Source organism: Podarcis cretensis (genome assembly GCF_951804945.1).
Source record: "Podarcis cretensis genome assembly, chromosome: 9".
NCBI classification, from domain to species: Eukaryota; Metazoa; Chordata; class Lepidosauria; order Squamata; family Lacertidae; genus Podarcis; species Podarcis cretensis.
In genome coordinates this window covers 10,363,923-10,389,634 of record NC_137178.1, presented here as the reverse complement: position 1 = coordinate 10,389,634, position 25,712 = coordinate 10,363,923, and the positions used below count along the sequence as shown (strand labels likewise).

The following is a 25,712-nucleotide window of genomic DNA, read 5'->3' as shown; positions in this document are numbered from 1 at the left end:
TAAGAGCAGGTTTCTTCTGGGTTCTAGTGTATGTGAGCACAGGAAAATACACACACACTAATAAAATGTTGAGGGACAGTGTCTATTAATATATGTATTTACATTAAAATACAAAAATACTACTGCTACTAATAATATTCAACATACAAAAGGTTTTAAAAGAATACAACTAAATATATATTAAGATACAAATGGTTAAGCATACCTCCAGAATTATGACCACCTTTGTAGTTCGTGTTACTATGTTTAATGGGCTTGCAGAATATAAAAACACGAAGTATGACATCAGTTCTGAGATACAGGGGTCTTTTGTGCGTTGAATTATTAGGATCACTTTAAAATGTATGCTGGTTTCATACTCAAGTTTCTCTGCTACTCACAAGTTAATACAGGAGAGCACAAGATTATAGCTCTCTTGTGGGAAGAAAGCCACGATGGGTGTGTCATTTGCTTGCTCCAGTAATCCTAGTACAGGCAGATTACTGAAGCTCTTTGCCTGTACTAGGAAGCAATGCTTTCGCTCAGGTTTACGGCTCTGCCTTTAGGCCTTTACGGAGGGAAAGAAAATGTAAGTATGAACCTAGAATGATAACTGATTTTAGAATTGGTTCCTGTTTGACAAGATATTGAAATGATTGTGCGTGTGAGTCAAGCTGCGTCCTTTGTTTTCTCAGGACATTTCTCTCCCTGCCCCCACTTACCTAACAGCTCTGCTGAAGTCCAGCGCGCAGTGGTTAATTTTTGTTTAATGGAAGGGGTGCTCTTTGTGCATTGCTAGAGTACTGAACATGGTACTACCAATAAATTTGGCTGTATTTAAGTGCAAGCAATATCTTAAGATTTGTTTTAACCTAGTGCCTTACCTTAACCTTGGTTCAAAACAAGGGAACAGATTTCTTCTTAAAACGTCTTGGGTAGATTTTTATACCTAGTCAGGCAGGTTATAAATCCAGTTTAAGCATATCCATGCCACTTGATTTAAAATTAATGTGTTTGTGTGACTTTGAAAGCTTTTTAAAATGATCCTCTCATTGTGTTTAATAAATTCAATCTGTTGCTTTATGCAGACTATACTAACTTATGAATTTTAAAATCTTTAACCCCTTTGGTACGTATCTGGTATACCAACCCCCCTTTGTGTTCCTTTTCTTATCTTGATTTTTCAGTCTTTTCTTTGAATCATGGCTTGCATGACATTTTTCTTTCTTTTCCTTTTTCGCTGTTTGCAAAGACTCTTGGGAGGATTTGACAGATTTGGTGGAGCAATTGCGCGATGATACAGAAGGTGCGTGCCACACCAACATCTTTCAGCTATTATTTCCATTTCATTTTCAACTGGCTTTTCTTGTCTGTCTTTGAGCTGGATCACCAGGTACACTCCAGTGATAGCAACTGGATCATACATGTTTGTAACTATATTGTGCTGACCTTTCCTTTGTTAAAATGTTTGTTTTTCCTTTTGAAAAACCAGTTGCATGTATTATCTTCTCAGAATGCATCCATACTGATATTTATTTTGGGGAGTGAGAGGTAGCACAGCCCACATCAAGTTCCATGGCTTGTTCACTGTATAGCGGTCTACTTCTGAAGTTTCGGGGTGTCTTTATACATGGGCACAAAAGATCTCATAAAGGACCATACAATTTTCTACATGTGGTTGGAAGACCACTTCTTCACTCTCTTACTTCCCAATCATTGTTCTACACCACTTCCTTCCTTATTTCCGGTTTCTAAAACTTGTGCGGAATTCGAGTCGTCGTACCTGTTCACCATAGATATCTTGCTGGTTTCTTCTGATAATTTTATGCAGCAGAAGCAAAGTGTGGTGCTTTATGATCCCATGTCTGTTTCGTTTTTCCTGGCACACTGCCTCAGAATTATTGTAGTGCAAATGGATGCACAGAGTGCATGTGTGGGATTGTGCAAATTCATTATCGCTGTAGAACAAAATACTGTGAGGAGGAGAATGTGTATATTCGGGAAATGTGCCCATGATACCAATAAGTGTGCCTCTGCAAGACAAATACAGTGGAACCTCAGTTTTTGACCATAATCCATTCCAGAAGACCGTTCGACTTCTGAAACGTTCAAAAACTGAAGATCAAAGGGTGGTCGGCAAAATCCATTGAAAAATGGAGAAACGCGCCTTGGAAGCTGTTTGACTTCCAAGGCACGTTCGAAAACGGAAGCAATTACTTCTGGGTTGTTGGTGTTCGGGTTCTGAATTGTTTGTCAATGGAGACGTTTGAGAACTGAGGTTTGACTGTAATCCTTTATAGAGGGTGGGGATTAAATGGAGGAAATGGCACCAGGGGAAGGGGATCTACTCCTTGTGTTGAGATCCTGATCGGATTTCCTCCCCTTGTGTTGTTGTTTTCAATGTGGGAGATTCTACCACAACCATGAGTCTCCCACCTTGTGTCTAGTTGTGCCCTAAGGCGTACTTTATTGCTGTTTTAAGAGTTCTGTTTTCACCTAACCTTGTTGTACATATGGTGTAGTTGCTCATGTTTTGTTTAGCATTTAGAGCTACACTTGCTTTGGTTGACAGGAAGAATGGGGATGTACAGAGGAAGCAAAATCCCAGAAAGAGGAAGGATGGCAAACATGACCTTTAGACCCTTCTCACAAGATATGTTCTATAGAACAGCAAAACACACATTCAATGGAGTTGTAAAAACATTGTTTAAGTTGGGTCACCTTGAAGTGAGAAATTCTTAGGTTGTAATCCTGCACATGCATACCCTGGAGTGAACTCCATTAACTTCTATGGGGCTTTCTTCAGAATAGGATTGTGCTGTTAAGAAGATTGAAAAAATGTTCATCTATGTGTTACGCATTTGAAAGCAATAGCATTAAATGCTGCTGAAGGAAGCAAAGAATAATGGTACAGTCTAGTGCAGAAAAGCTGATGAATTGTTATGCAGACTTTTTAAAAATTGCAAACTGATATGGAAATAGGAGGAACTGAACTTTAGATTGGAAAATGAGAAACCAAAATTGACAGATTTGCCCGTCTGTAACTTGCCCTGGCCCAAACCTTTGCCATAGATTTTGTCAGGCGAGTTTCAGGTTTTTCCTGTGGAAGTTGGGGATAATCTGTTGCCAAGTTTATGAATCCACTCCGCTAACAGAGGACATTGTCTAAACAAGGTGAGGTAGTGGTTCAAAGAGCTTTGAGTTCAGATTTTGAGCTTTTTAGAACCAGTTGCAATGGTTGTTTTAGTCAGGCAGATGTTTTTATCTGTTCCTGTGTGCCTCACTGCAGAACTAAGATCAGGCTTCCTCAGACTTGGCCCTCCATATGTTTTTGACCTACAACTCCCATGATCCTTAGCTAGCAGGACCAGTTGTCAGGGATAATGGGAATTGTAGTCTCAAAACATCTGGAGGGCCGAGGTTGAGGAAACCTGACTAAGATAATTATAGCATCCTAATCGACAGAGGAGGGACGCGGGTGGCACTGTGGGTTAAACCACAGAGCCTAGGACTTGCCGATCAGAAGGTTGGCGGTTTGAATCCCCGCGATGGGGTGAGCTCCCGTTGCTTGGTCCCTGCTCCTGCCAACCTAGCAGTTCAAAAGTACGTCAAAGTGCAAGTAGATAAATAGGTACCGCTCCAGTGGGAAGGTAAACGGTGTTTCTGTGCACTGCTCTGGTTCCCCAGAAGCGGCTTAGTCATGCTGTACGCCGGCTCCCTCGGCCAATAAAGCGAGATGAGCGCTGCAGCCCCAGAGTCGGCCACAACTGGACCTAATGGTCAGGGGTCCCTTTACCTTTACCTAATCGACAGAGGATATGATTCATGGGGACAATGCCCCGTGTTGCCTGCTCAAAATGTTAGGGAAGCATTTGCAATTTGATTACAGTTTATACATGCTTTGCAGTGAAAAGAATCCATTTTAAATCTGCTTTCTGCTTTGACTCATTTAAACAAATGCATTCATGTCAGTGTATTAAATTATGTTGCTTTTCCATTCCAGAATCCTCACTGTCTGTCCTTGTAGTGACTGCAACACAGTGTACTTTCAAGTGGGTTTATATTAACAAAGTAGTTAGCCAGCTTCATTCAGCAGCCTTGTTAGTTAGCTGAGAAACTTCTTACTGTTGCAGTTTTGACTGTCTCTCTCATATGTATGCATTTATATGTTGATATGATCTTTGGAGTTGGTTAGGAATACAATGTCTGCTTTGTATCTAGACATCCTCCTTTGAAAAATATGTCAGGGAAATCCTCTGTTGGAATAACAGTTTCATAGTGGCTGACATCACTCTTTCAAGACAGATAAGTTGTTTTACAAATCCCAAGGCCTATATTGCTACAGTAAAATTGTACAATAAAAGTAGAGAGAATGTCAATATGGGAATGTCAGTAAATAGGCAGATTCAAATTATATGTGATTAGTTTGTCTTGTCTTCGGAGGCAGAGGAGATGATTCATTGGGATATACGTATATCATATATTTGATAAATGAGATCAAGTACACTTCTGCAGATCTCATTCCTCCAAAAATAGTTATAATATCTCATTGGTCAACAACCAGCTTTGCTTCATTTTGGGACCACATTTCAGGCATTAATCTGTCATTGCTGCTCTCAGTTTTATATATTGAGATAATCAAATGATAAACTGTTGTGCTTCTGATTAAAAGCATGCACACATCTGAGCTTCATCTTGCCATTCAAATTTGACCTCAGTGCATGCATTTGTAGTTCAAGACCGAATCTGCTTTTTTTGTCCTTGTTCCCACCTCCCAATGCATTGATTCATATATTTTAATTTTGCACGAACAGGCCATGCATGCAGGAGTCAGCTGTCCGGCATGTGTCTTTCTTTTAATGCATCCACCCAGGAATTGCATAACAGCAAACATCCAAGAATTCTCTATTCACTACAAGCTTGTGTGTGCATACTGTACTTTATGTTCAGTCCTAAAGTGACAGGCTTTCCCCACTCAAAAATAGGAAGATGGTTGTGGGAGAAATCAGTACAGTGACATACAGTGAAATCAACGGGGGGGGGGGATGATTATGCCAATAAAGGCTGAATGAGTGAGTGAGTGAATGAATGAATGAAGAGGGGGAAATGAAGCAGGGAGATCTGCAAAAATAATTGTTCTTCAGTTTTCCAGTATTGCAGAAACATTTATTTTATTTTATTTTTTAAAAAACATGGCTGCAGTTGTGATTTATGGAGCTCGCTGGAAATAGGCACTACACAACTGGAATTAAGAGTGATGTAGATCATTGTGGAAGAAATTGAAACAAAACAGTAATATACGCTGAGATCAAATTTTAAAAAGATTTGGAGAAATACCGTATTTTTCGCTCTATAAGACGCACCAGACCACAAGACGCACCTAGTTTTGGGAGGAGGAAAACAAGAAAAAAAAATATTCTGAATCTCAGAAGCCAGAACAGCAAGTGGGATCACTGCGCAGTGAAAGCAGCAATCCCTCTTGCTGTTCTGGCTTCTGGGATAGCTGCGCAGCCTACATTCACTCCATAAGACGCACACACATTTCCCCTTACTTTTTTGGAGGGAAAAAGTGAGTCTTATAGAGCAAAAAATACGGTAATTGTTTTTCTGTTCTTCAGTTGTCAATATTTCACAAATCTGTTTCCCCCCCTTTCATGTAAAAAAATACCCAAACCAACAAGGCTGTGGAAGCTCACCAGAAATAGGCACTACTGCTGTCTGAGCAGTACTGGTTTTAGGAGGATCTAGAGAAGTGGTTCCCAACCTTTTTTTTGGCCATGCCCCACCTAAGCATCTCTAAAATCCTGATGCCCCTCCTCCCTGATATAATTCTTATTATTCAAAAAACGAACTCCTGTTCACGTGGAGGAAGTCTAAAAGGCCATTCGTTGTTAATAACACATTATCAAATTGCCCCCCTTAAAAATCAAATTGTCCCCCTGTGGGGCATGTGCCCCACGTTGGGAACCACGGATCTAGAGGGCATAGAAAAGGGAGCAGCGAAAATGGATGCTTGAGCCACTTGCAGGAAAAAACTGTCTGCTGTTTCAAGTAGTGTGGTTTGGAGTTGTGTTTTCCAAAACTCAATGGATTATCTCTAGTTTGAAGAAATCCAAAATTTCACAGGAAAGTTATCAGGACAGGAATTATTTGGGTAGGGTGCCATGTGGATGACCTTACATAAGAAGGACTGCTAATTGCTTCAAATGTATATTAAACTCAAGTGTGGACAAACCCTTGGTTAATGTTGGAGCTCACACATATTGCTTTTAATTGCTCATGAAACAGAATTCTGGACAGAAATCCTGTTGATATCTTTTTTTGGATTAATTTGTTAAATACTGCTTGCATGTAATTTGTACGTATACTTTGTTTCTACATATACTTTCTCCAAATTTAATTGCTTATGTAATTGGCTTGACTGCCTGTTTCCTGAGACATTTATAACCTAATTGTGAATGTGTGAGTTAGCATTACATGCAAAGGCATTTTCTTGTGTAAAACAGGCTTAATTTAGAACATAAATACAGATTTTTAAAAACTTGCTTTAAAAAATGTAAAGCAGATGTTAGGGATTTTAAAAAGGATGCTCAAGAAAATATCTAAAACAGCCTAATTTGAGGTGCTTTGGAGACTGTCTATTTTGGTTTGGGTCCAAGTCTGAATCCTGATATGAAAAAAATGAACCTATTGGACCAAGTTTGGAGACAAAGAGGTACAACAGTATCTGTTAGGGATATATTTTTAATGTTTTTCAAAAAGTATTGTCTATAATTTTGACAGACATGGATGACACTTTCAGGCTTTTTACCCCTTCTGAGGGGATGAATCCTGCCAAATTTCAAAAGGATACCTACAGTTGTTTTCCTACTAGGGCAAGATTTAGAATTTTGAGGTGGATAAAGAGAATGACTTGATTTCTCCTATTGTTTTGTGGGCAATTTTGTAGGAAAATAGCACCCACCATATAGCTGTGGGTTAAAGCCTCAGCGCCTAGGGCTTGCCGATCGAAAGGTCGGCGGTTCGAATACCTGTGGCGGGGTGCGCTCCCGCTGCTCGGTCCCAGCGCCTGCCAACCTAGCAGTTCGAAAGCACCCCCGGGTGCAAGTAGATAAATAGGGACCGCTTACTAGCGGGAAGGTAAACGGCGTTTCCGTGTGCGGCTCTGGCTCGCCAGATGCAGCTTTGTCACGCTGGCCACGTGACCCGGAAGTGTCTCCGGACAGCGCTGGCCCTCGGCCTCTTAAGTGAGATGGGCGCACAACCCCAGAGTCTGTCAAGACTGGCCCGTACGGGCAGGGGTACCTTTACCTTTACCTTAGCACCCACCAGAGAGGTGCTGCTAGATAAGAAACCTGCCAAATTACAGATGAATATACTGTATCTGGGAGGGTTTTTTTTTTTATGTGCTAGGTGTCTTTAAAGTTGGGTGGGGTTTTTTTGTGGGGTGAGGATTCGCTTCCTCTCTCCTTTGTTTTACAGGCAAAAACGTTATCATGAAAATGGTATACATTGTAGAGGTGTCCCTAAGAAAGCAGTCTGCAGCTTTCCCAGAAGAATGGGTGTAAGGACTATGGAGTTATGATGAATAGGGTTGAGGGGAAGCCTTAGGCTTCTGTTCTGCCCCGTTGGCACTAAAAGTCATAGGAACTGAAAGCCAAACTGATTTGACAGGAGTGGATGTGTGAGTATGTGACTAATATGCAAAAGGACCTTAGTATCCCACATTTTCCCAGCTTGCAGTACTAGCAGGACCAGCAAAGAGCACAGATAAGAACAAGATGATACAAGATACAAGGTGATAATTGCAGCATCCCTTTCCCAAAACACTGTGATAGGAGAGCTTTGGAAAAATCATTCCCTCTGATTAGAAGCTAGATCTGTCAGTCACCAAAGAGCTGTATCCTCCTCCCTCTGCCCATTCTGCTGTTTTCCTTATGGCTAATTTCTCTAGAAAATCCCTGCCACAGGTCTCTTAAACCTTTCCCCCAGAGACACTTAGTTTTTCTTTGTTTACTAATTTAAATATTCCAGTAACTGAATCACTTTCAGCTCTGTCTGAAGTGCTGCTGTTGCCATAGTTTAAAAAAGACCTAAAGCTTTGGTTCCTACTGCCTTTCAGTATCCATAGTGTCCCTTATGTTAAAAATAACAGTTACCCATTGAAAATGATTTTCCATCAAGGCATTTTTCTGACCAAATCTTGTCTGTGTGTTTTGTTGCAGATCCCAACTATCTCATGGCTAATGAACGCATGAACTTGATGAACATGGCTAAGCTGAGCATAAAGGGCTTGATTGAATCTGCTCTTAATCTTGGGAGAACTTTGGACTCTGACTATGCACCCCTCCAGCAGTTTTTTGTAGTGATGGAACATTGTCTCAAACATGGCTTAAAAGGTGGGTGATTGTGATGGCAAACCTACTTGAGGGATTAGGTCCACAATGTTAAATTGCTATTCCACCTCTGCATGTGGTCACCTTTTTTTTTTGTCCTATGCACAAAGCTGCCCACAGAAATAATACTTATGTGGGTGTTATTTTATTTAGCATATTTTTATTCTGCCCTTCTACTATTTAGGTCTTCAAGGCAGCTTACAAAGATGTTAGAATAAAGTTGTTTTCAGTCAGATTTGGCAGGGGCAGGTTTCTACGTGAAGGTGTTCCCACCCCTTAATTCTCTTAGGGCCTAGAAGAAATCAGCAGACTTTCTCACAAAGTGCTCGCTGTCTGTTCTGGAGGTCCAGTCTATGCCCTGGTATTGCCTTCCAGCAATGCCACAGTGGCAGTAGCAGGACAAAGAGAGACGTCTCTGTAAAGTGTGTCACCCCAGAACAATATGGGAGCAAAACAGATAAGTGTCCTGGTCACAGCCATTCCTGGAACACAGTTCTCTCTGTAAGCAACTGACCTTATTGCACTTAAGAGCCAATCACAAGAGGAGAGAGAGAGAATTGCCCTCCTGCCTGCTGATAATCAGGTTCTTCAGAAAATTGAGGTTCTGGAGCCAAACCCAGCCCCTGAAGGGATGCCAGTTGGCTCACCAGTTGCAGCTTAAAAGGGGGTGAGCGTGTAAGTGTTGACTCACAACTCCTCCCTCACTTCTCACAGGTGGAAAAATAGTTCCTGTCTCATCATGCATACTGTAGCAGAGACTTCTGTACTGGTTGCTATAGAGCAGTATTTTTTCATTAAAGGCCTAAGCAAACTTTTCTTTTATAATGAGTCTGAATCCTGGGACAGGAACTATTTTTCCACCTGTGAGGAGTGAGGGAGGGGTTGTGGGTCAGCACTTGCACGCTCACCCCCTAAAGTGGATTTCTAGCAACTTCTGTTGCCAAAGATGCCTCTTCCTGCACAACTCTTATACTTCTAGTACTCATCATGAAGTTGTTACAGTAAGTGCCACACTTTTTAACAACAACAAAAAAGAGGTGCTGGTATTGCGTACCCTTGAGTACCCTCCGGAAAAAAAAAGGACTGCATAACACTATTTGCTGAAAAACTGCACTGGAGAGACACTCAAGTCTGAAAACACGAAATGAGAAAAGGGGGGAAGAAGAAATGAACTGCTTCTTTCTTCCCGTAATTGCATACCTGCTGCCATCTGCATGGCTCCTTGTCTGAAATAATTACACTGTTCGCAGAAGGATTATAGAGCACAGCATAGCATAGGATAAAGGTGAAGGAGCAGTGTAAATGGATTAATATTTTGGGTGGGCTGTTGTATATGATTTGTATTTCTAAGGCAATTCACATGATCCCATTGTAATTTTAAGATGCTGATTCAGATATAAGGAGTAACAATGCTTTTATCTAGCCAAGAAGACTTTCCTGGGCCAAAACAAGTCATTTTGGGGACCTCTGGAGTTGGTAGAGAAGTTTGTCCCTGAAGCTGGAGAAATCACAGCAAGTGTTAAAGATCTGCCAGGGTTGAAGTAAGTGAAGACTTTTGTCTACCCTTTCAACAAGAAGCTGGTCAGGCATTTGCCAGGGATGCTGTAGGGCAGTGGCCATCAACCAGAAGTCTATTCATCACACAAATAGTTAGCAACTTGCCCAGCTTTCCACAGCTTCTCTGCCTTCAGTTTAGCTGCCTGTTTCCTGTCATGTCTGAACCGGACTAAAATGTCAACTCTGTGTGCGGCAGCAATGAAACAGGCAAATTCAGCATTGCAAATGAAGAGATTTGAAAACAATAGCAAATTTTAGAAATCTGTTGGGCCATATTTGGAATATTATGGTTCTGATTCCCCCAACTAAAAACTAATTTTCTTGCATGGAGCAAAAAAATATCATCTTAGTGAGCTACAGTCTGCATCACTAAAATAAAATATTGTCTCAATTTTACTATTTATTTTGGGTGTGGAAGTTGGAATGTAGATTATATAACAGCATATATCTTTTTGTCTCTGGTATTGATAGGACGCCTGTGGGTAGAGGAAGGGCATGGCTTCGCCTAGCTCTCATGCAGAAGAAGCTTTCTGAGTACATGAAAGCCTTGATAAACAGAAGGGAAATTCTCAGGTTAGTAGTTTGCTGTTTCTTGACCCACAGAAGCCTTGCTTTCAATAAAAGGGGATTTATTACATAAGCAAATTGTTCTCTGTGGGTATCTTCTCTGTGCGCCTCTGTATTCATAATTTGACTCATTGTTGTTCTGGCATTTCCAGAGGTTGTTTTGATAGCAGCATGGGTGGAATGTATAATCTTGTTTGGAGACTTGCTAAATTGTCATAATTTCTTTGAATACCTACCTGCCTGCCAGCATTGAGGGCTCCAGAAAGGAACTCAAAGGTTTCCCGTAGACATGACTTCACAGTACACCGAGAAAAAAAATGTGTACACTATCACAAATTTATGAAAGCACTTAAAATTTTACTAGACATTTTACTGTAGAAAAATAAGATAAATAGGTTCCTGTCCGCAGGCTAACTCTGCATATGAAATGAAGTGAGAATTAATCTTGCTGGCAGCAAATGGATTGCAGTTCAGGAGAGTGGGAATGCACAGCAGCTGCCCATTCTAAACTCTGTGGGTGTGTTTGTGCATTCGCACATACACATTCTCTCTGTTTGCTCTTGAGCCACTATAGGTCAGAAATACACGTATAGAATCATAGAGTTGGAAGGGACCACGAGGATCGCCTAGTCCAACCCCCTGCAAATGCAGAAATCTTTCAACCAACTTGGGGCTTGAACCCATGGCCATGAGATTAAGAGTCTTATGCTCTACCAACTGAGATATAGAGCGTGGACTATAGACAGATTCAGTGTAAATAATGCATGCGGTAATTGCCTTCTGTTTTTTTTTAAAAAAGAATATAGTTATGGAAAACCATTTCCTTGCTCTTAATGCTTTTGGAATTTTGATTTTTCTCTGTTTTTACATGCCTTTTGGTTATTCACAATGACCTTGATGCAAGCAAGCCATTCAGACTTCTAACGTGGGCCTCCTCTTGCACATGTGTCATGATCCCATCCTGTACATGCGGTCTCATGAGCCATGAAAGAAAAGTTTCAGTTTTAATCCTGAAATGACGCCATGGCAAATACTGGAGCTTTTCTACCATGACCCCAAGTACTGCATTTTTCGCTCTATAGGACGCACCGGACCATAGGACGCACCGGACCATAGGAGGGGGAGAACCGGGAAAAAAAATTCTCCCCCTTTCTGCACAGCACCCCTTCAGCGAAGCAGGAGGAGAAATGGAGCCCCTTCCATTTCTCCTCCCGCTTCGCTGAAGGGGCGCTGTGCAGAGAGGGAAAACTGTGCAGCGCCTCTCCAGTGAAGCGAAGCCTGGAGAGCAAGAGGGATCAGTGTGCACCGACCCCTCTCGCTCTCCAGGCTTCAGGCGGCTATCTGCAAGCCTTCGGAGCGCAGCGGGAACTCCTGCTGCGCTCCGGGGGCTTCAGGCGGCTTCAGCGAAAGCAATGCGAAGCCTCCGGAGTGCAGGGGGAGCTCTCCCTCTGCGCTTTGGATGCTTCGTGTTGCTATCGCTGAATCCAAGGAGCCTGCATACGCTCCATAAGACGCACACACATTTCCCCTTAATTTTTGAAGGGGGAAAAGAGCGTCTTATAGAGTGAAAAATACGGTACTTCCCGCACTTACTGCTATTTTATTTTAATATAACATCCAGGATGAAGAAGAGCCCTATAAAACTTGCTGACTACTTTCATAGAATCATGGAACTATAGAGTTGAAAGGGACCCCGAGGGTCATCTAGTCCAACCCCCACAATGAAGGAATTCTGTGTACAACTATCTCAGGGTGGGCGCCAACCACCAACCGTCTGGCTTACAGACAGACACACTCACTCATTGCGCCATTTCTGAGCCAGTGTTGTAAAGTTTTGATTGGTTGACATTTTGATTTATTTATTTTTTAATTCTGAAGGCCTATAAATGATATATTTATAAAATTCACTTTATTTTGCAATGAAAGTGGACAGGAAAATAAAACTATAATCAGTTATCTTCCCTTTTGCAAGTTCTCAATGGACAAAAGATGGGGCAGCCATTATTTTTCCCATATAGTGCCACATAGCATCATTCCCGGGGAGAGGCATTTTTGTTCAGCCACTCTCAAAGTGCAGAGTAGCCAGGAGAGTGTAACTAAGCCGCTTAGTGAATGAATAATGTTTTTAGAAGGAAAGAAGGCATTCCTGGCCACCTTGTGTAATTGTTTGCAATAGAATACCACCCCCTCCAAAAACAAGGTATATTCATGCCCCTCTGAAGTTATCAAAATTGCCCCACATATCTCTCTGCATGTATTGGGGGATGGAGGATCTGTATCGAACCCTAATCATCCTCTGCCCCATTCTCCTAGCCTTGTTTTAAAGTTGGAATCCCTGCTTCCTGTGATTGAATAATGTAGATAATTGAACAAGGATTCTCTTGCAGAGTGACTGGCTTGGCTTCCACTGCCTCCTGGCTAATCAGCACAAACTACAGTAAAACTTAAAAGCTTTCTTATCAACTCATCCACTAGGCTGAGCAGTAAATAACCACGAGTAGATTTGTTGAAGTCTGGAATATAGTGATTTGACAAGCTTTATCTCAACTTGTTTTGCAGTGAGTTTTATGAACCTAACGCGCTAATGATGGAAGAAGAAGGTGCCATAATTGCTGGTCTTTTAGTAGGTCTGAATGTAATTGATGCAAACTTTTGCATGAAGGGTGAAGACTTGGATTCACAGGTGATGGATATTTTGTTCCCCTATATACGCTCTTTAGTTGTTTCCATTTGGCTCTTGAAAAAGTTTTTTAAAAGGGGGGGAGGCATAACTGGAATGCAATTTGGCTAGTCAGTGGCTGCTACACAAATCAAGATTTAGGTAAAGGTAAAGGTAAAGGTACCCCTGCCCGTACGGGCCAGTCTTGACAGACTCTGGGGTTGTGCGCCCATCTCACTTAAGAGGCCAGGGGCCAGCGCTGTCCGGAGACACTTCCGGGCCACGTGGCCAGCGTGACATCACTGCTCTGGCGAGCCAGAGCCGCACACGGAAACGCCGTTTACCTTCCCGCTGGTAAGCGGTCCCTATTTATCTACTTGCACCCGGAGGTGCTTTCGAACTGCTAGGTTGGCAGGCGCTGGGACCGAGCAGCGGGAGCACACCCCGCCGCAGGGATTCGAACCGCCGACCTTTCGATCGGCAAGTCCTAGGCGCTGAGGCTTTAACCCACAGCGCCACCTGCGTCCCAGAAATCAAGATTTACTGAACTCTAAATAAAGGATTTTCCTTCTGGTTGAGGTTTTTTTGGCTTAGGGAACTAAGATACTTTGTGGTATGGTTTTCTATTTTCTTGGCATTTATCAGTGAAGAGGGTTTTAGTTTTTTTAGGTTTTACTATATGTCTGTTTCCATTTGAAACAATATAGCTGTTCTCTGCACATCTCTAAGCAGCCGTTTCTTCATTCTTGTTACTAGTTACTTTAAACTAGTAAAATAGCCTGTTAGTTTATTTTCCTTTGTTCTGATTTGAAGTGAAAGTAGAAAAAGGAAGTCGTCTCAGAACCAGGTGAAAGCATCCTCAAGGGAAAATCTGTACTTTGTGCTTTAAAGAAAAAAAATCTCTTGTGTTGAGCAAACACCCATTTTTCTGTACAGAATTACAATTTTGAAATTTTTGAAAATTTAAAATATTGACTTGCTCAGTGTTCATGATTTATTCTTGGACTTCTGAGAAAGTTCAAGTATGATAGGAGGGAGAGATGTCAGGATAAGTGAGGGGCATTCAAAACATCTATCTGCACGGACAGCTGACTGAAGATGTCAAGCTAAGCTGCCCTCCTCAAGCAGTGTGCAAGTTCTTCCATACCATGGGGCCTAGAAACCTGCATGTTTAAGAATGTTTATGGGATCCATACTCTTTGCTGGCTTCTAGATTTATGGACATAGAATTGTAGAGCAGGAGTCACCAACATTTTTAAGCCTGTGGGTACTTTTTCAAATTAGAGAAAGTGTTGTGAGCACCACAAAGGCACTGCATCCAAGTACACATCACAGCTTATTCTGTTAGCTACAAAATAATGCTTTTTCAAGTCTAATTTCTGAAGAGTAAGCATTCCCTGTGGGTGTCAGGAAAGTGATATGTGCACCTGCAGGTGTTACGCTGGTGACCTTTGTTGTAGAGGACTGATAACCGTGTCTATTTTTGAACAGAAGTAGATCTCATTTGCATTTTCTGTTCATATATATTTGATTGTGGCCTGGGAAAAAGTGTGTCGGCTATGATCTGTTGTCCTACCCTACTTCTAAGATGCTGTCTGCAGAAGAACTGGACTGATATTAATTTAAATATAGTTCCCATCTTCTTTGGGTAGCTGCGTTTCATTCTTAGTAGGAAGAAACACACTGATGGCACACTGCGGCCATGATCCAGTGAGATGAATTATTCACTTGCATGCAGTAGGGTGCTTTCACTGGGGTTTCCCCCATATGTTTTCATTTCAAACAGCTGTTTAAAAGACCATTGGTGATGTGAGAGCTGCTGCTGAAAAAGTAGAAAATAGGAAGATCTGAGCACGCAAAGCTGGCTCATCTACCTGATTATTGCCCATGTAATCATAAGGCAGTCAATTTTTCATGCAAGAAGAAATATAGTTGTGTTTTGACCTGAAGCATTACTGACTTCTCTTGTAGGTTGGAGTTATCGATTTTTCAATGTACTTAAAGGATGGGAACAGCAGCAAGGGAAGTGAGGGGTAGGTAATCTTTCTCTGGACTAGTGCGTCAGAATGTTCTGTGAAACTATATATTAGTTTGAACTTAACAATTATGCTGCTTTGTACTTTCCCTCCTATTAATAGCCCCAGCATTCAATTACAGGCTTAACACAATCTCATTAACCTTTTGGGAGACATTGTAACCAGTATATAAATTCAAAACTGTTTTGGGGTGGGATCTGCTAATATTAGTGTTAATATTGAAGCCTTGAAGGTTTAACTTCTTTCCTGAAATAGGCTGTACTAAAGTGATCTGAATGCCAAAATATTTAGCTTTGAAGTACAGATATGGAGCCTGAAAACACATGTGCCTATATTCTTTTCTGTTAAAGAAATTTAATACAGCAGCTGTGACTTAACTTACACAGATGCAAGATACTGTATGATAAGGTGTTGACAGAAATACTAGCACAGTTATTAAATTAATATCCCCATTGGTTACTACTCCTGTCACTTTATTGTTTAGTTTTTTAAATAAATTATATTTTGCTTTTGTCATGTTTGCTATTCATCATTCTCACTCATACACACTTGGAAATCAAGGTTTTGCTTTCAGTGGTTCAACTCAAGTCTTGTTTGAGCTTCTAAACTTACAACATGCAAACCATGGTTTGGAGCTACTTGTCAGCTTTTGAGTTTTCTCAGCACTCAGCTTGACGAATTCACTTCTGTCCTTGTGGTACAGCACTCTCTGGATTTTGAATGCTGGACGATGAATGATGATCGTAGGCTTGCTAATTGAGACATCATACCAAACAATAGCTAACAGAAACTTTGGTTTGCAAACACACTTCAAACCATGTTTTTAAATTCTAGTTTGCTACCTGGTTATAAGCCATTGTTTGTACATTCAGATATCACACCAAACTACACTTAAGCTTCTCTAATCATAGTTTGGAATAATCTTGGAATTAAGTACAGTTTGTCTGATTGTTATGGAATGGTGTTATAATGTTTGCTAAACTACAGTTGCTTTCAGTCTTTTTTCTTTTCATAAGTAAAACGACAATAGAACGAGTCCCCCACCTCCCCATCTGGTTCATATGTATTTGATATATAATATTGAGCTGCTATTGCTTATTATTAATTGTGTCCCAATTCCAGAGATGGTCAAATTACTGCAATTCTGGACCAGAAAAATTATGTGGAAGAGCTGAACAGACATTTAAGGTAATGTGTAGTTTTCCTATATAATTATGACCTGTAAAAGACTTGGTTTGTTAATGTTGAGTTCTTTCATTTCAGTATAATTACTGCAGGTCTCTTAATTTCACAGTGCCACAGTCAATAATCTGCAGGCCAAAGTTGATGCTTTAGAAAAATCCAATACTAAACTTACTGAGGAGGTAGGTAGAAATCAAAGAAATGTGCTTTTTATTCATGTTTGGGAGGGAAATATGTTTCAGGCATTAAGTTAATTAGGGCTGAATGTTTGATAATTTTTCTCACATGGAGGGAATACCTCTTTTGTACTGGAGCATGATGAGGCAGATATAAAGGTAAAGGTAAAGGACCCCTGACAGTTAAGTCCAGTCGCAAACAACTCTGGGGTTGCGGTGCTCATCTTGCTTTACTGGCCGAGGGAGCTGACGTTTGTCTGTAGAGCTTTTCCGGGTCATGTGGCCAGCATGACTAAGCCTCTTCAGGTGAAACCAGAGCAGCGCACGGAAACGCCGTTTACCTTCCTGCTGTAGCAGTACCTATTTATCTACTTGCACTTTGACGTGCTTTTGAACTGCTAGGTTGGCAGGAGCAGGGACCGAGCAACGGGAGCTCACTCCATCGCGGGGATTCAAACTGCTGAACTTCCGATAGGCAAGCCCTAGACTCAGTGGTTTAGACCACAACGTCACCTGCCTCCCAAGGCAGATATGGAACCCTGTAAAAACAAAAACAGGCACTTTCCTTCAAAACTCCTGTGTGTATGCAAGTTAATGCAGGATGGTTGACCAGCTAAAAGCCCAATCCTATTTCATAGAATCATAGAGTTGGAAGAGAGCACAAGGGCCATCGAGTCCAACCCCCTGCCAAGCAGGAAACACCATCAGAGCACTCCTGACATATGGTTATCAAGCCTCTGCTTAAAGACCTCCAAAGAAGGAGACTCCACCACACTCCTTGGCAGCAAATTCCACTGTCGAACAGCTCTTACTGTCAGGAAGTTCTTCCTAATATTTAGGTGGAATCTTCTTTCTTGTAGTTTGGAGCCATTGCTCCGTGTCTGCTTCTCTGGAGCAGCAGAAAACAACCTTTCTCCCTCCTCTATGTGACATCCTTTTATATATTTGAACATGGCTATCATATCACCTCTTAACCTCCTTTTCTCCAGGCTAAACATGCCCAGCTCCCTTAGCCGTTCCTCATTTGTATTTACTCAGAAGTAATTCTCAAACATTTTACTAGTACAAACCAAACAAATAACATTATGGCCTGGAGATGTCAGGTAAAGGACTATTTTGGTACATGACTTGGCAGACACCTACCCCAAGGAAGGCATATGTTGGTAAGGACAGGAATTATGAACATGGAATGGTAGGTTAGAGGAAGCAGGACTATGAAGTTGTGGGCAGAGTGGTTCAAAAGGCCTGATCAGGGAGTCCGGCACAGGCTTAGGGAACATGAAAGCCTGGGTAGCTTTGGTTCTTCTTTGGTCTTGGTTTGAGGCCATTAAGAACTGTCAGGATCAGAGGTTGCTACACCTTTCTTGAGCAACCCATCACAGCTATCTTCCACTGGCCAACTTTTGTATATGTAAGATTTCTCATGATTTGTCTTGGCATGCAGCAATAGGAGTTCCGCAGTTGCCCTAGTCCAAGTTCATTTTAACTCTTGGCCAAGAAAGCATCTGTAGAAGTCACAAAAAGTGTTGTTGTTTTTCACTTGTTGCATTGTTCTCATTGACACACACAGCTTGCTGTTGCGAACAACAGAATAATAACACTGCAAGAGGACATGGAGCGAGTCAAAGAAGAAAGTTCATATATTTTGGAATCCAACAGAAAGGTCAGTGTGTGAGAGTGTGTTTGTGTGTGTCTAGCAACTGCAGGTAGATCATGTCCCACTGCGTCACTGCCATGGAGTTGCCTGTACGTAGTGCAACTTACTTTTCTAGGATCTGAAGGCATTTTACTGCAAAGCACCTTATTTCTCCTGTTCTCTGCCCCTGTTATACTGTTATCTGTCTGGTATGTGTTTTGACATGCCAAATTATAGAGCTCCCCTTGGAGAACTTGGGGTGCAGAAGGGTCCTCGTGCTGTCATTTGCTTGCATGCATTAGAAGAAGAAGAAGAAGAGGAGTTTGGATTTGATATCCCGCCTCTCACTCCCTTTAAGGAGTCTCAAAGCGGCTAACATTCTCCTTTCCCTTCCTCCCCCACAACAAACACTCTGTGAGGTGAGTGGGGCTGAGAGACTTCAAAGAAGTGTGACTGACCCAAGGTCACCCAGCAGCTGCATGTGGAGGAGCGGAGACGCGAACCCGGTTCCCCAGATTACGAGACTACCACTCTTAACCACTACACCACACTGACAGACATTAAGATCTGAATGTACGCTATCCATTGCGAACACACACTGATGTTTAAATAATTAGTGTGGCCTTAGGTATCCTAGTAGCTACACAGATAAATTAACAAAGATGATGTTTTTGCATGAACTTAGCCAAAAGAGAAAAATCAGAAGTGACATCATTTAATCATTGTGATATTTGTTGAGTACCAAAAACACAACAACAAACCCCCATTGCTTTTCTGATTTAACAGCAGGTGCCCAAGCAAGACAGAACTGCAGATGGACATGCCCTTAGTGAAGCACGGAAACACTTAAAGGAAGAAACACAGCTGCGGCTGGTAGGTGGCACAACTCAACGCTCAGGTCTAAGAGACTGTTACAAGCCCTGGATCTCATGCTGTACTGACATTTTCCCACATTAATGGAGAAGTAGCATTCATGGTACGGAACGTGGGTGATGCTGTGGGTTAAACCACAGAGCCTAGGACTTGCCGATCAGAAGGTCAGCGGTTCGAATCCCCACGACAGGGTGAGCTCCCGTTGCTCGGTCCCTGCTCCTGCCAACCTAGCAGTTCGAAAGCACATCAAAGTGCAAGTAGATAAATAGGTACCGCTCCGGCGGGAAGGTAAACGGCGTTTCCGTGCACTGCTCTGGTTCGCCAGAAGCGGCTTAGTCATGCTGGCCACATGATCCGGAAGCTGTACACCGGCTTCCTCGGCCAATAAAGCGAGATGAGCGCCACAACCCCAGAGTCGGCCACGACTGGACCTAATGGTCAGGGGTCCCTTTACCTTTACCTTTACCTTTACCTTTAGCATTCATGGTAAGCTGGACTCTACTTAATCAGATGTGAGAAACATCACTTTGATAAAATAGAGCGGAGCCTACAAAGGCTCATCTCAAAATAAATTCAGTAGCATTCAATGTGCTAAACTAGCACTGCTGCTCTTCTGGATTTGTATAGAAAATTCACCTTTCATTTTCTGTGCTGGAGGAATGGACAATGTTGGTAGATTTTTTCATATTCCAGATTTCATATACTGTATATGTATGTATGTATGTATGTGTGTATGATTTAGGATGTGGAAAAAGAGCTTGAGGTGCAGATTGGAATGAGACAAGAGATGGAACTGGCCATGAAGATGCTGGAAAAAGATGTTTGCGAGAAGCAAGATGCACTGGTGGCACTCAGGCAGCAGCTTGATGATCTCAGGGCCCTAAAACTTGAACTTTCCTTCAAGCTGCAGGTAAGCAAGCAAGACCAGGTTGGCTGCTAGGTAATGACTCACTCCTCTTAGCTTTATGGTGGAAAATATGCAGGGTTTGGATATGAGACACCAAGGTTCAAATGCTTGGTCAGCCTGAAGTTCAAGAAGAGGACTCTCGGCATTCTCAACCTCACTTGGCTTGCATAATTAAATGTTATTACCTCCCCTGAACAATTGCGGCATTGTATGCATAAGAAAGAAACATAGTGCTGTAGTGTAGGACAGCCGTCATCTTGGGCCCTGCTCTGTAGGGTAATTTAAGTGTGTTTCTCTGTGAAAGGACACTTAACATCATCTCTGTACTGCACTGTGCTCCTTTTACAATTTCTCCACATGGAACTATCTGGGCTGCAGCAGATATCACAACAGCTACACCTTACCTCTGAGTAAGAGGTTGGGAAAGGGCTGTGGGATTTGCATCTTTCCTCTGTCTGTATGTGTCTCTCTCCCCCCTCAATCTCTCTTGCTAATTTTTCCCTGCCATGGTTCAGTGTTGCACATGGAGTGCTTATAACTCAGCATTTGAATTCAGGGCCTGTTGCTTCTCCCTATTTGGTTAATCATAGTTATTTAGTCTTGCACAAGCTTTACGTAGATAAGTTCAAAAGCCTTGAAGTAAACCTTGTGTCGAGAATCTTAAATCCTTCAAATTTCATTTACTGTATTTTAGCCATATACAATACTTTTAATGTTCAAAGTGTATTTAAAATAATGTAAATTGTTAGGGATGCGGGTGGCGCTGTGGGTTAAGCCACTGAGCCTAGGACTTGCCGATCAGAAGGTCGGCGGTTCGAATCCCTGCAACGGGGTGAGCCCCCGTTGCTCGGTCCCTGCTCCTGCCAACCTAGCAGTTCAAAAGCACGTCAAAGTGCAAGTAGATACATTATGTTTACATAATGTAAACATTATTTACAATAATGTTTGGTCCCAGCTCCTGCCCACCTAGCAGTTTGAAAGCACGTCAAAGTGCAAGTAGATAAAGTACTGCTCCGGCGGGAAGGTAAACGGCGTTTCCGTGCGCTGCTCTGGTTCACCAGAAGCGGCTTAGCTTAGTCATGCTGGCCACATGACGCGGAAGCTGTCTGTGGACAAACGCCGGCTCCCTTGGCCAGTAAAGCAAGATGAGCGTTGCAACCCCAGAGTCATTTGTGACTGGACTTAACTGTCAGGGGTACCTTTACCTTTACCTTTAGGCCACTTCAGCACAGCTTTGTGAAGCTGGTCGTTGCAATTCCAATTCTGTAGCGAGGCACTGTGGCCAGTAGTGTGATTGGCAAAGACCAGGCACTCAGCCTATGCTTGAAATAGGACTTGAACTTGTGTCTCCCTTTTTTTGTCCTCTGGGCTTTCCAGGTCTTCCACTGCAACTATTCAGTGTTTGTGCATTTTTCTCTCAGTTTGGTACTTCAGCATCAACAATACTCAGTCAACAGCAAGATGCAGGTGACTGCTGCATAAATAAATAAGGATGGTGTTGTGATTTTTTGCCTTTCTAGAGTTCTGACCTGGGAGTGAAACAAAAGAGTGAACTAAACAGCCGCTTGGAGGAGAAGACAAATCAGATGGCTGCTACCATTAAACAGCTCGAACAAAGGTAAGATTGAAACTTGCTTAGTAAGCAAAACACAAAGTTGGCCTTCAGTTGGGTGTTTTTTTAAAAGATACACTTAATGTACATATTTTTAGGATATTTGAAAATGGAGGTTAAGCATTTTCAACATGGTGCACTACAAAGCATTACCCTGAAGAAGCAGGCACAAGTAATTTCCCCCATCTCCTTTGCGTATAGTGAGAAGTTAGTTAAAGTGGGCTGATTATCCAATACGTAACCTGGAAAAAGGAATTTGGCCTAGTGAGGACTGCATGGCAGTCATGGGTATGGCCACATCACACCAACATGCACTGTTTCTCTCACACACATACATACACAAGATATGAAGCTCCTCCTCCTTCAAATGATCAGTCTGATGACTGGGGAGGGGGTGATTTGCATTCCCATCAGGTTGCTGGACTTGGAAGAAAGGTTTAAACCATGCCTACTTTCATCCCTCCCCCCTTTTTTTACCGCTGCTGCCAAAATTGAGGGGTTCTTGATGAGACCAGAGAACTTGTTTGGAAGGGCCACCCCAAACCAGGCTGTAGCTGCCCCTGTTTGAGCGCTGAACCTTGCAAATACACCAGATTTAGCCGTACTGAAATATCTATCGCTATATCCACTGCTGTTACTGAATGGAAATCAAGACCGGTTTCTTAACACATACATAGTTGTTGTTTGTATTTTCAAGAAAAGCATTGACATTGAATTATATTGTCAGATACCTGTTGAATTAACTGGTGTTTTCTTCTGCTGTCAATTTCCTCCTCTTCTTTCCCTCCATTTCCCCCTTATCATCTCCTTATCATCATATAGTGAAAAGGATTTGGTGAAACAGGCAAAAACCTTAAATAGTGCAGCAAACAAACTGATTCAGAAGCCCCATTAGGCATTTTTTTTTTGCAGCTGGTCGCCTCACAACTCTTGACATCTCAGCTCAGTTATGAGGGGAAAGCAAAAAGAGATTGAGAATTTAGATGTCAGACTTAAATGTTGTCACCTAAAGTTGACTTGGAATTTGGTGGATTTCTTTTTCTTTCTTTTTTTTTTAAGCATCTGTTTTGTTTGGAAATAGAAAAGGTAGCCTATAATCTTCCTTCCCTTAGTTATTTGTTGCTTAAACTTTACTAAACTACAAATGATTTGACCAGAACCTACTCCATAAAATCATAAGTAAAAACAGATTTGTGGGTCTGTACATACAATTGATACCTAGTGTATACAGCACAAGCTTTTTACTCTTGACAGGATATTGGAAAAGTGTGAAGCTTTCCCCCTGAAAATTCTCAGATTCGCGGGAAGCTGAGCTAGTTCCCTCTGTTTCCCTGTTGTGAAGTGTATGAAGAAAATACACACATGGGAGTTAAAGCAGTTGGGTGCCTGCTGCAAGCCATGAACGTTTAGCTTTTCTGTCCCATTTGATCTCAAGACCAGGACAAGCTCACGTCGAAAGAACTTTCCATTAGAAGGGCCTAGTCCTTGTTTACCAAAGGCTTGTCTGCATTGCACGTTTCCCACCCCCACCCCAACTGTGCATTTATCACAAATTTATGTAGACGGAAAGTGGGTCTGATATGCACAGTGTGCTCAGCACACAACTCAAAGGATGCACCAGTTCACAGATATTGTGCGTCCAACCACCCCAGCTGAAATGGGGCGAGATTACACAGTTTTGCTTTATAGCAGAACAAAATGTGTTTCTGCTTGGACTTGCTCTTTTCACCTTTTCTCAATTGCATTTAGATACAATTGTCTTGTTCGGTGTCTTTTCCCACCTCCCCATTCCAATGATCCCACAACCCCATTATTTTGATATAATCCACTGTACATGGACGTAAGGAAATATCCAGAGGAGGGCAGTAATAATACAAAACAAATAATGCAAACCAAAATTGTAACGAACTGTAACCAGAATATTTTGCAGCGCAAGGACGCACTAAGACAATGCGCCAATGCCAACCCTTTTGCATTAGAGAAAGACATATTCATTCAACCCCCTCCAGTGACATGGATGCAATGCCTAGTCGCTAGTTATATTTTAAAATGGAAAGCCCTTTTCGTTTCTGCATTGCCTTCTACCTCTGCCTTCATTTCCCTAAAAAATAAACAGTGGTTCTCTTTTCTAGAAGGACTCTCATAATAGGTGTGTGTTATCTTCTCTTCCTCTTTTAGGAAAGATGGAATAATGTATTTTGCAGAACAGTTCATTATGGTTCTTACCTTGTTTAAGAGGATGAATGGAACTGGTAGTGTTTTACTGCTGGTCAGTCATTGACTCAGAGTAGCTACAGCATACGATAACTAGATCGTTATTGCTTAAAGTTGCCTTTTGATCTTGTTAACTTTTGATTCTAAGTGTTTGGTTCAAACAGGGGACTTACTGAAAGACCGACTAAAACCTAGAAAGCATAGGAAAACACCTTGCTGGAACTCAAAATAACATCATTTTTTTGTTTTGGGATTAAATTAGGGGTCTTTCTCGTGACTGCAAGAGTTCACTGTGCTAGTCCCTAAACAGCCTTTAGTGTGTAGAGTCATTATCAATACTCGTCCAGCTGTCCAAATTAGTTTTATAGTTTTAAATAGTCTGTTGTTCTTTTTTCAGTTCCCTCCCATGGAAATCTCCTGTTTTGTGTTCAAGCAAAATGGGGAAAATTGACTTTTTAAAAGATGGGGGAGGGGAATAATTGGCTGATTTTAGAATCTAGGGGGCTGAATCTTACTCTTGTATTCCTTGTAAAACTGGCAGAGCAGATGTTTTGCTCTTTTCCTTTAAAGTAAGAATCCTTAAGAATTACACTTTGGTGTGGCATGTTTGTAATTGTACCCAGTTAATTTGGAGCAATGTCTATTTAGGCACCAATTTAAATTCCATCCTAAAGTAAACATCTTTCATTAAAATATCCAATTTGGTGGCGAGGATTATTACGATGCCACACCCCTCTTGTAGTTAGGATTTAGCTTTCACATGAGCAAAAGACACTTGGCTGGCTTCACATAGGCTGTGCTATGATTATCATGCTTAGAGAGGACAAGGGAACAAATACACAGCTTCCGAATTCTAGTCCATAATTCCTTCTGTTTAAAATGTCCTTTGAAGTGATGCTTCAGAGTCATACCTGGTTCCTGCTAGTTGGCCGTAGGATGCCTTAGTTTGAGTGAGAACAGAGGATGGTAGCTTAGAATAATGGTTGGAAGCGGAAGCTGTCGCCATCTTAGCCCTTCAGAGAATGGTCTGGTGGACTTTGTTCTGGTTAAGGAAGAGAAAGTGTTATTTTGCTGACTGATCTTGACGGTGATTTGCTAATGAGTCAGTCCCCTCTGTTGGATTGAATTGCTGTGCTTCTGCCAGCCACTCACCAAGAAAGGGTCAGGATGTCGAACTGGGCACATGATACAGTTCTTCATACTGTTGAGAGTTTGTGACAGTGGGATTCTTTCAAGGAAGTGATGCCCCGTCAGCATCCTGAGCTGGTAAATGGAGGACTGTGCCATATGCCTGATTAAATCACGTTTGAGTCTGTTTGAAGATGGTATTTCAGAGGTGGACTGGAATATGTGATAGCTCCATAATTTTTGCTGAGTGACTGCCTCTATTTGTCCACCCTACAGTTAGGCCACTGTGCTGAGTATATGCCACAAGGCTGGTGAAAACATGCAGTCTGAAATCAGCCCCTGTGTTGTGAAAGTGCATTTCTCTCCCTGCCCCCCCCCCCAATTGCAGTGATGCCTCAAGTAGATTGGGAAGCCTAAATACTTGTCCACGACTTTGTATCCACTCTGGATCCGTGTGTGTTTAACCTGATGTAACAGTTGTGGAAGAGACCAGACAAATGCACTAATTTCTTAATATAGTAGGTAACCCATGATGCAAGTTCCAATTACTTGTATAAAGCTGCAATGTAACGTAAATTTAAAAGAAATGACTTACAAATACTGTGTAATTGAGATTTGCTTTGACTATGGATAAAAGTGATGTTTTATGTTTATCATCTAATGACTGTAAACTGTAGTTATAGAATAAAAAAAATTGAAAATAGAAGTTTCTTCTGCCTGGTTCACCTCCATTTTGATTTTTCTTTAGATTTCTTTTGGTTCCCCCTCTCACTTCCTGTTCCCATACGTT

At 41.8% G+C, this 25,712-nt stretch overlaps 1 protein-coding gene and 1 long non-coding RNA gene across 8 annotated transcripts in view; one reads left to right on the top strand and one right to left on the bottom strand.

Annotated features, from left to right (window-relative positions):
- RUFY3 (RUN and FYVE domain containing 3) overlaps window positions 1-25,712 on the top strand; it is a 50,693-nt gene that overhangs the window by 16,285 nt on the left and 8,696 nt on the right. For 2 of the 7 annotated variants that reach the window (XM_079990850.1, XM_079990852.1), the window contains exons 2-13: window positions 8,205-8,378; window positions 9,799-9,916; window positions 10,404-10,505; window positions 13,059-13,182; window positions 15,130-15,191; window positions 16,317-16,382; window positions 16,489-16,558; window positions 18,123-18,215; window positions 18,975-19,061; window positions 19,804-19,971; window positions 21,489-21,586; window positions 22,403-25,628. In XM_079990850.1, the coding sequence (XP_079846976.1) occupies window positions 8,205-8,378; window positions 9,799-9,916; window positions 10,404-10,505; window positions 13,059-13,182; window positions 15,130-15,191; window positions 16,317-16,382; window positions 16,489-16,558; window positions 18,123-18,215; window positions 18,975-19,061; window positions 19,804-19,971; window positions 21,489-21,586; window positions 22,403-22,475 (1,235 nt within the window). In that variant the 3' untranslated portion in view covers window positions 22,476-25,628. Of the gene's footprint in view, window positions 1-472; window positions 569-1,231; window positions 1,286-8,204; window positions 8,379-9,798; window positions 9,917-10,403; window positions 10,506-13,058; window positions 13,183-15,129; window positions 15,192-16,316; window positions 16,383-16,488; window positions 16,559-18,122; window positions 18,216-18,974; window positions 19,062-19,803; window positions 19,972-21,488; window positions 21,587-22,402; window positions 25,629-25,712 lie in introns of those variants that run through there. The other 5 variants (XM_079990846.1, XM_079990848.1, XM_079990851.1 and 2 more) reach the window with 4 other exon arrangements.
- On the bottom strand, window positions 2,961-5,295 carry LOC307223988. The gene is made up of 2 exons (XR_013842361.1): window positions 3,782-5,295; window positions 2,961-3,433 (listed from the first exon to the last, which is right to left on the bottom strand). It is a non-coding gene; the product is annotated as an uncharacterized lncRNA (long non-coding RNA).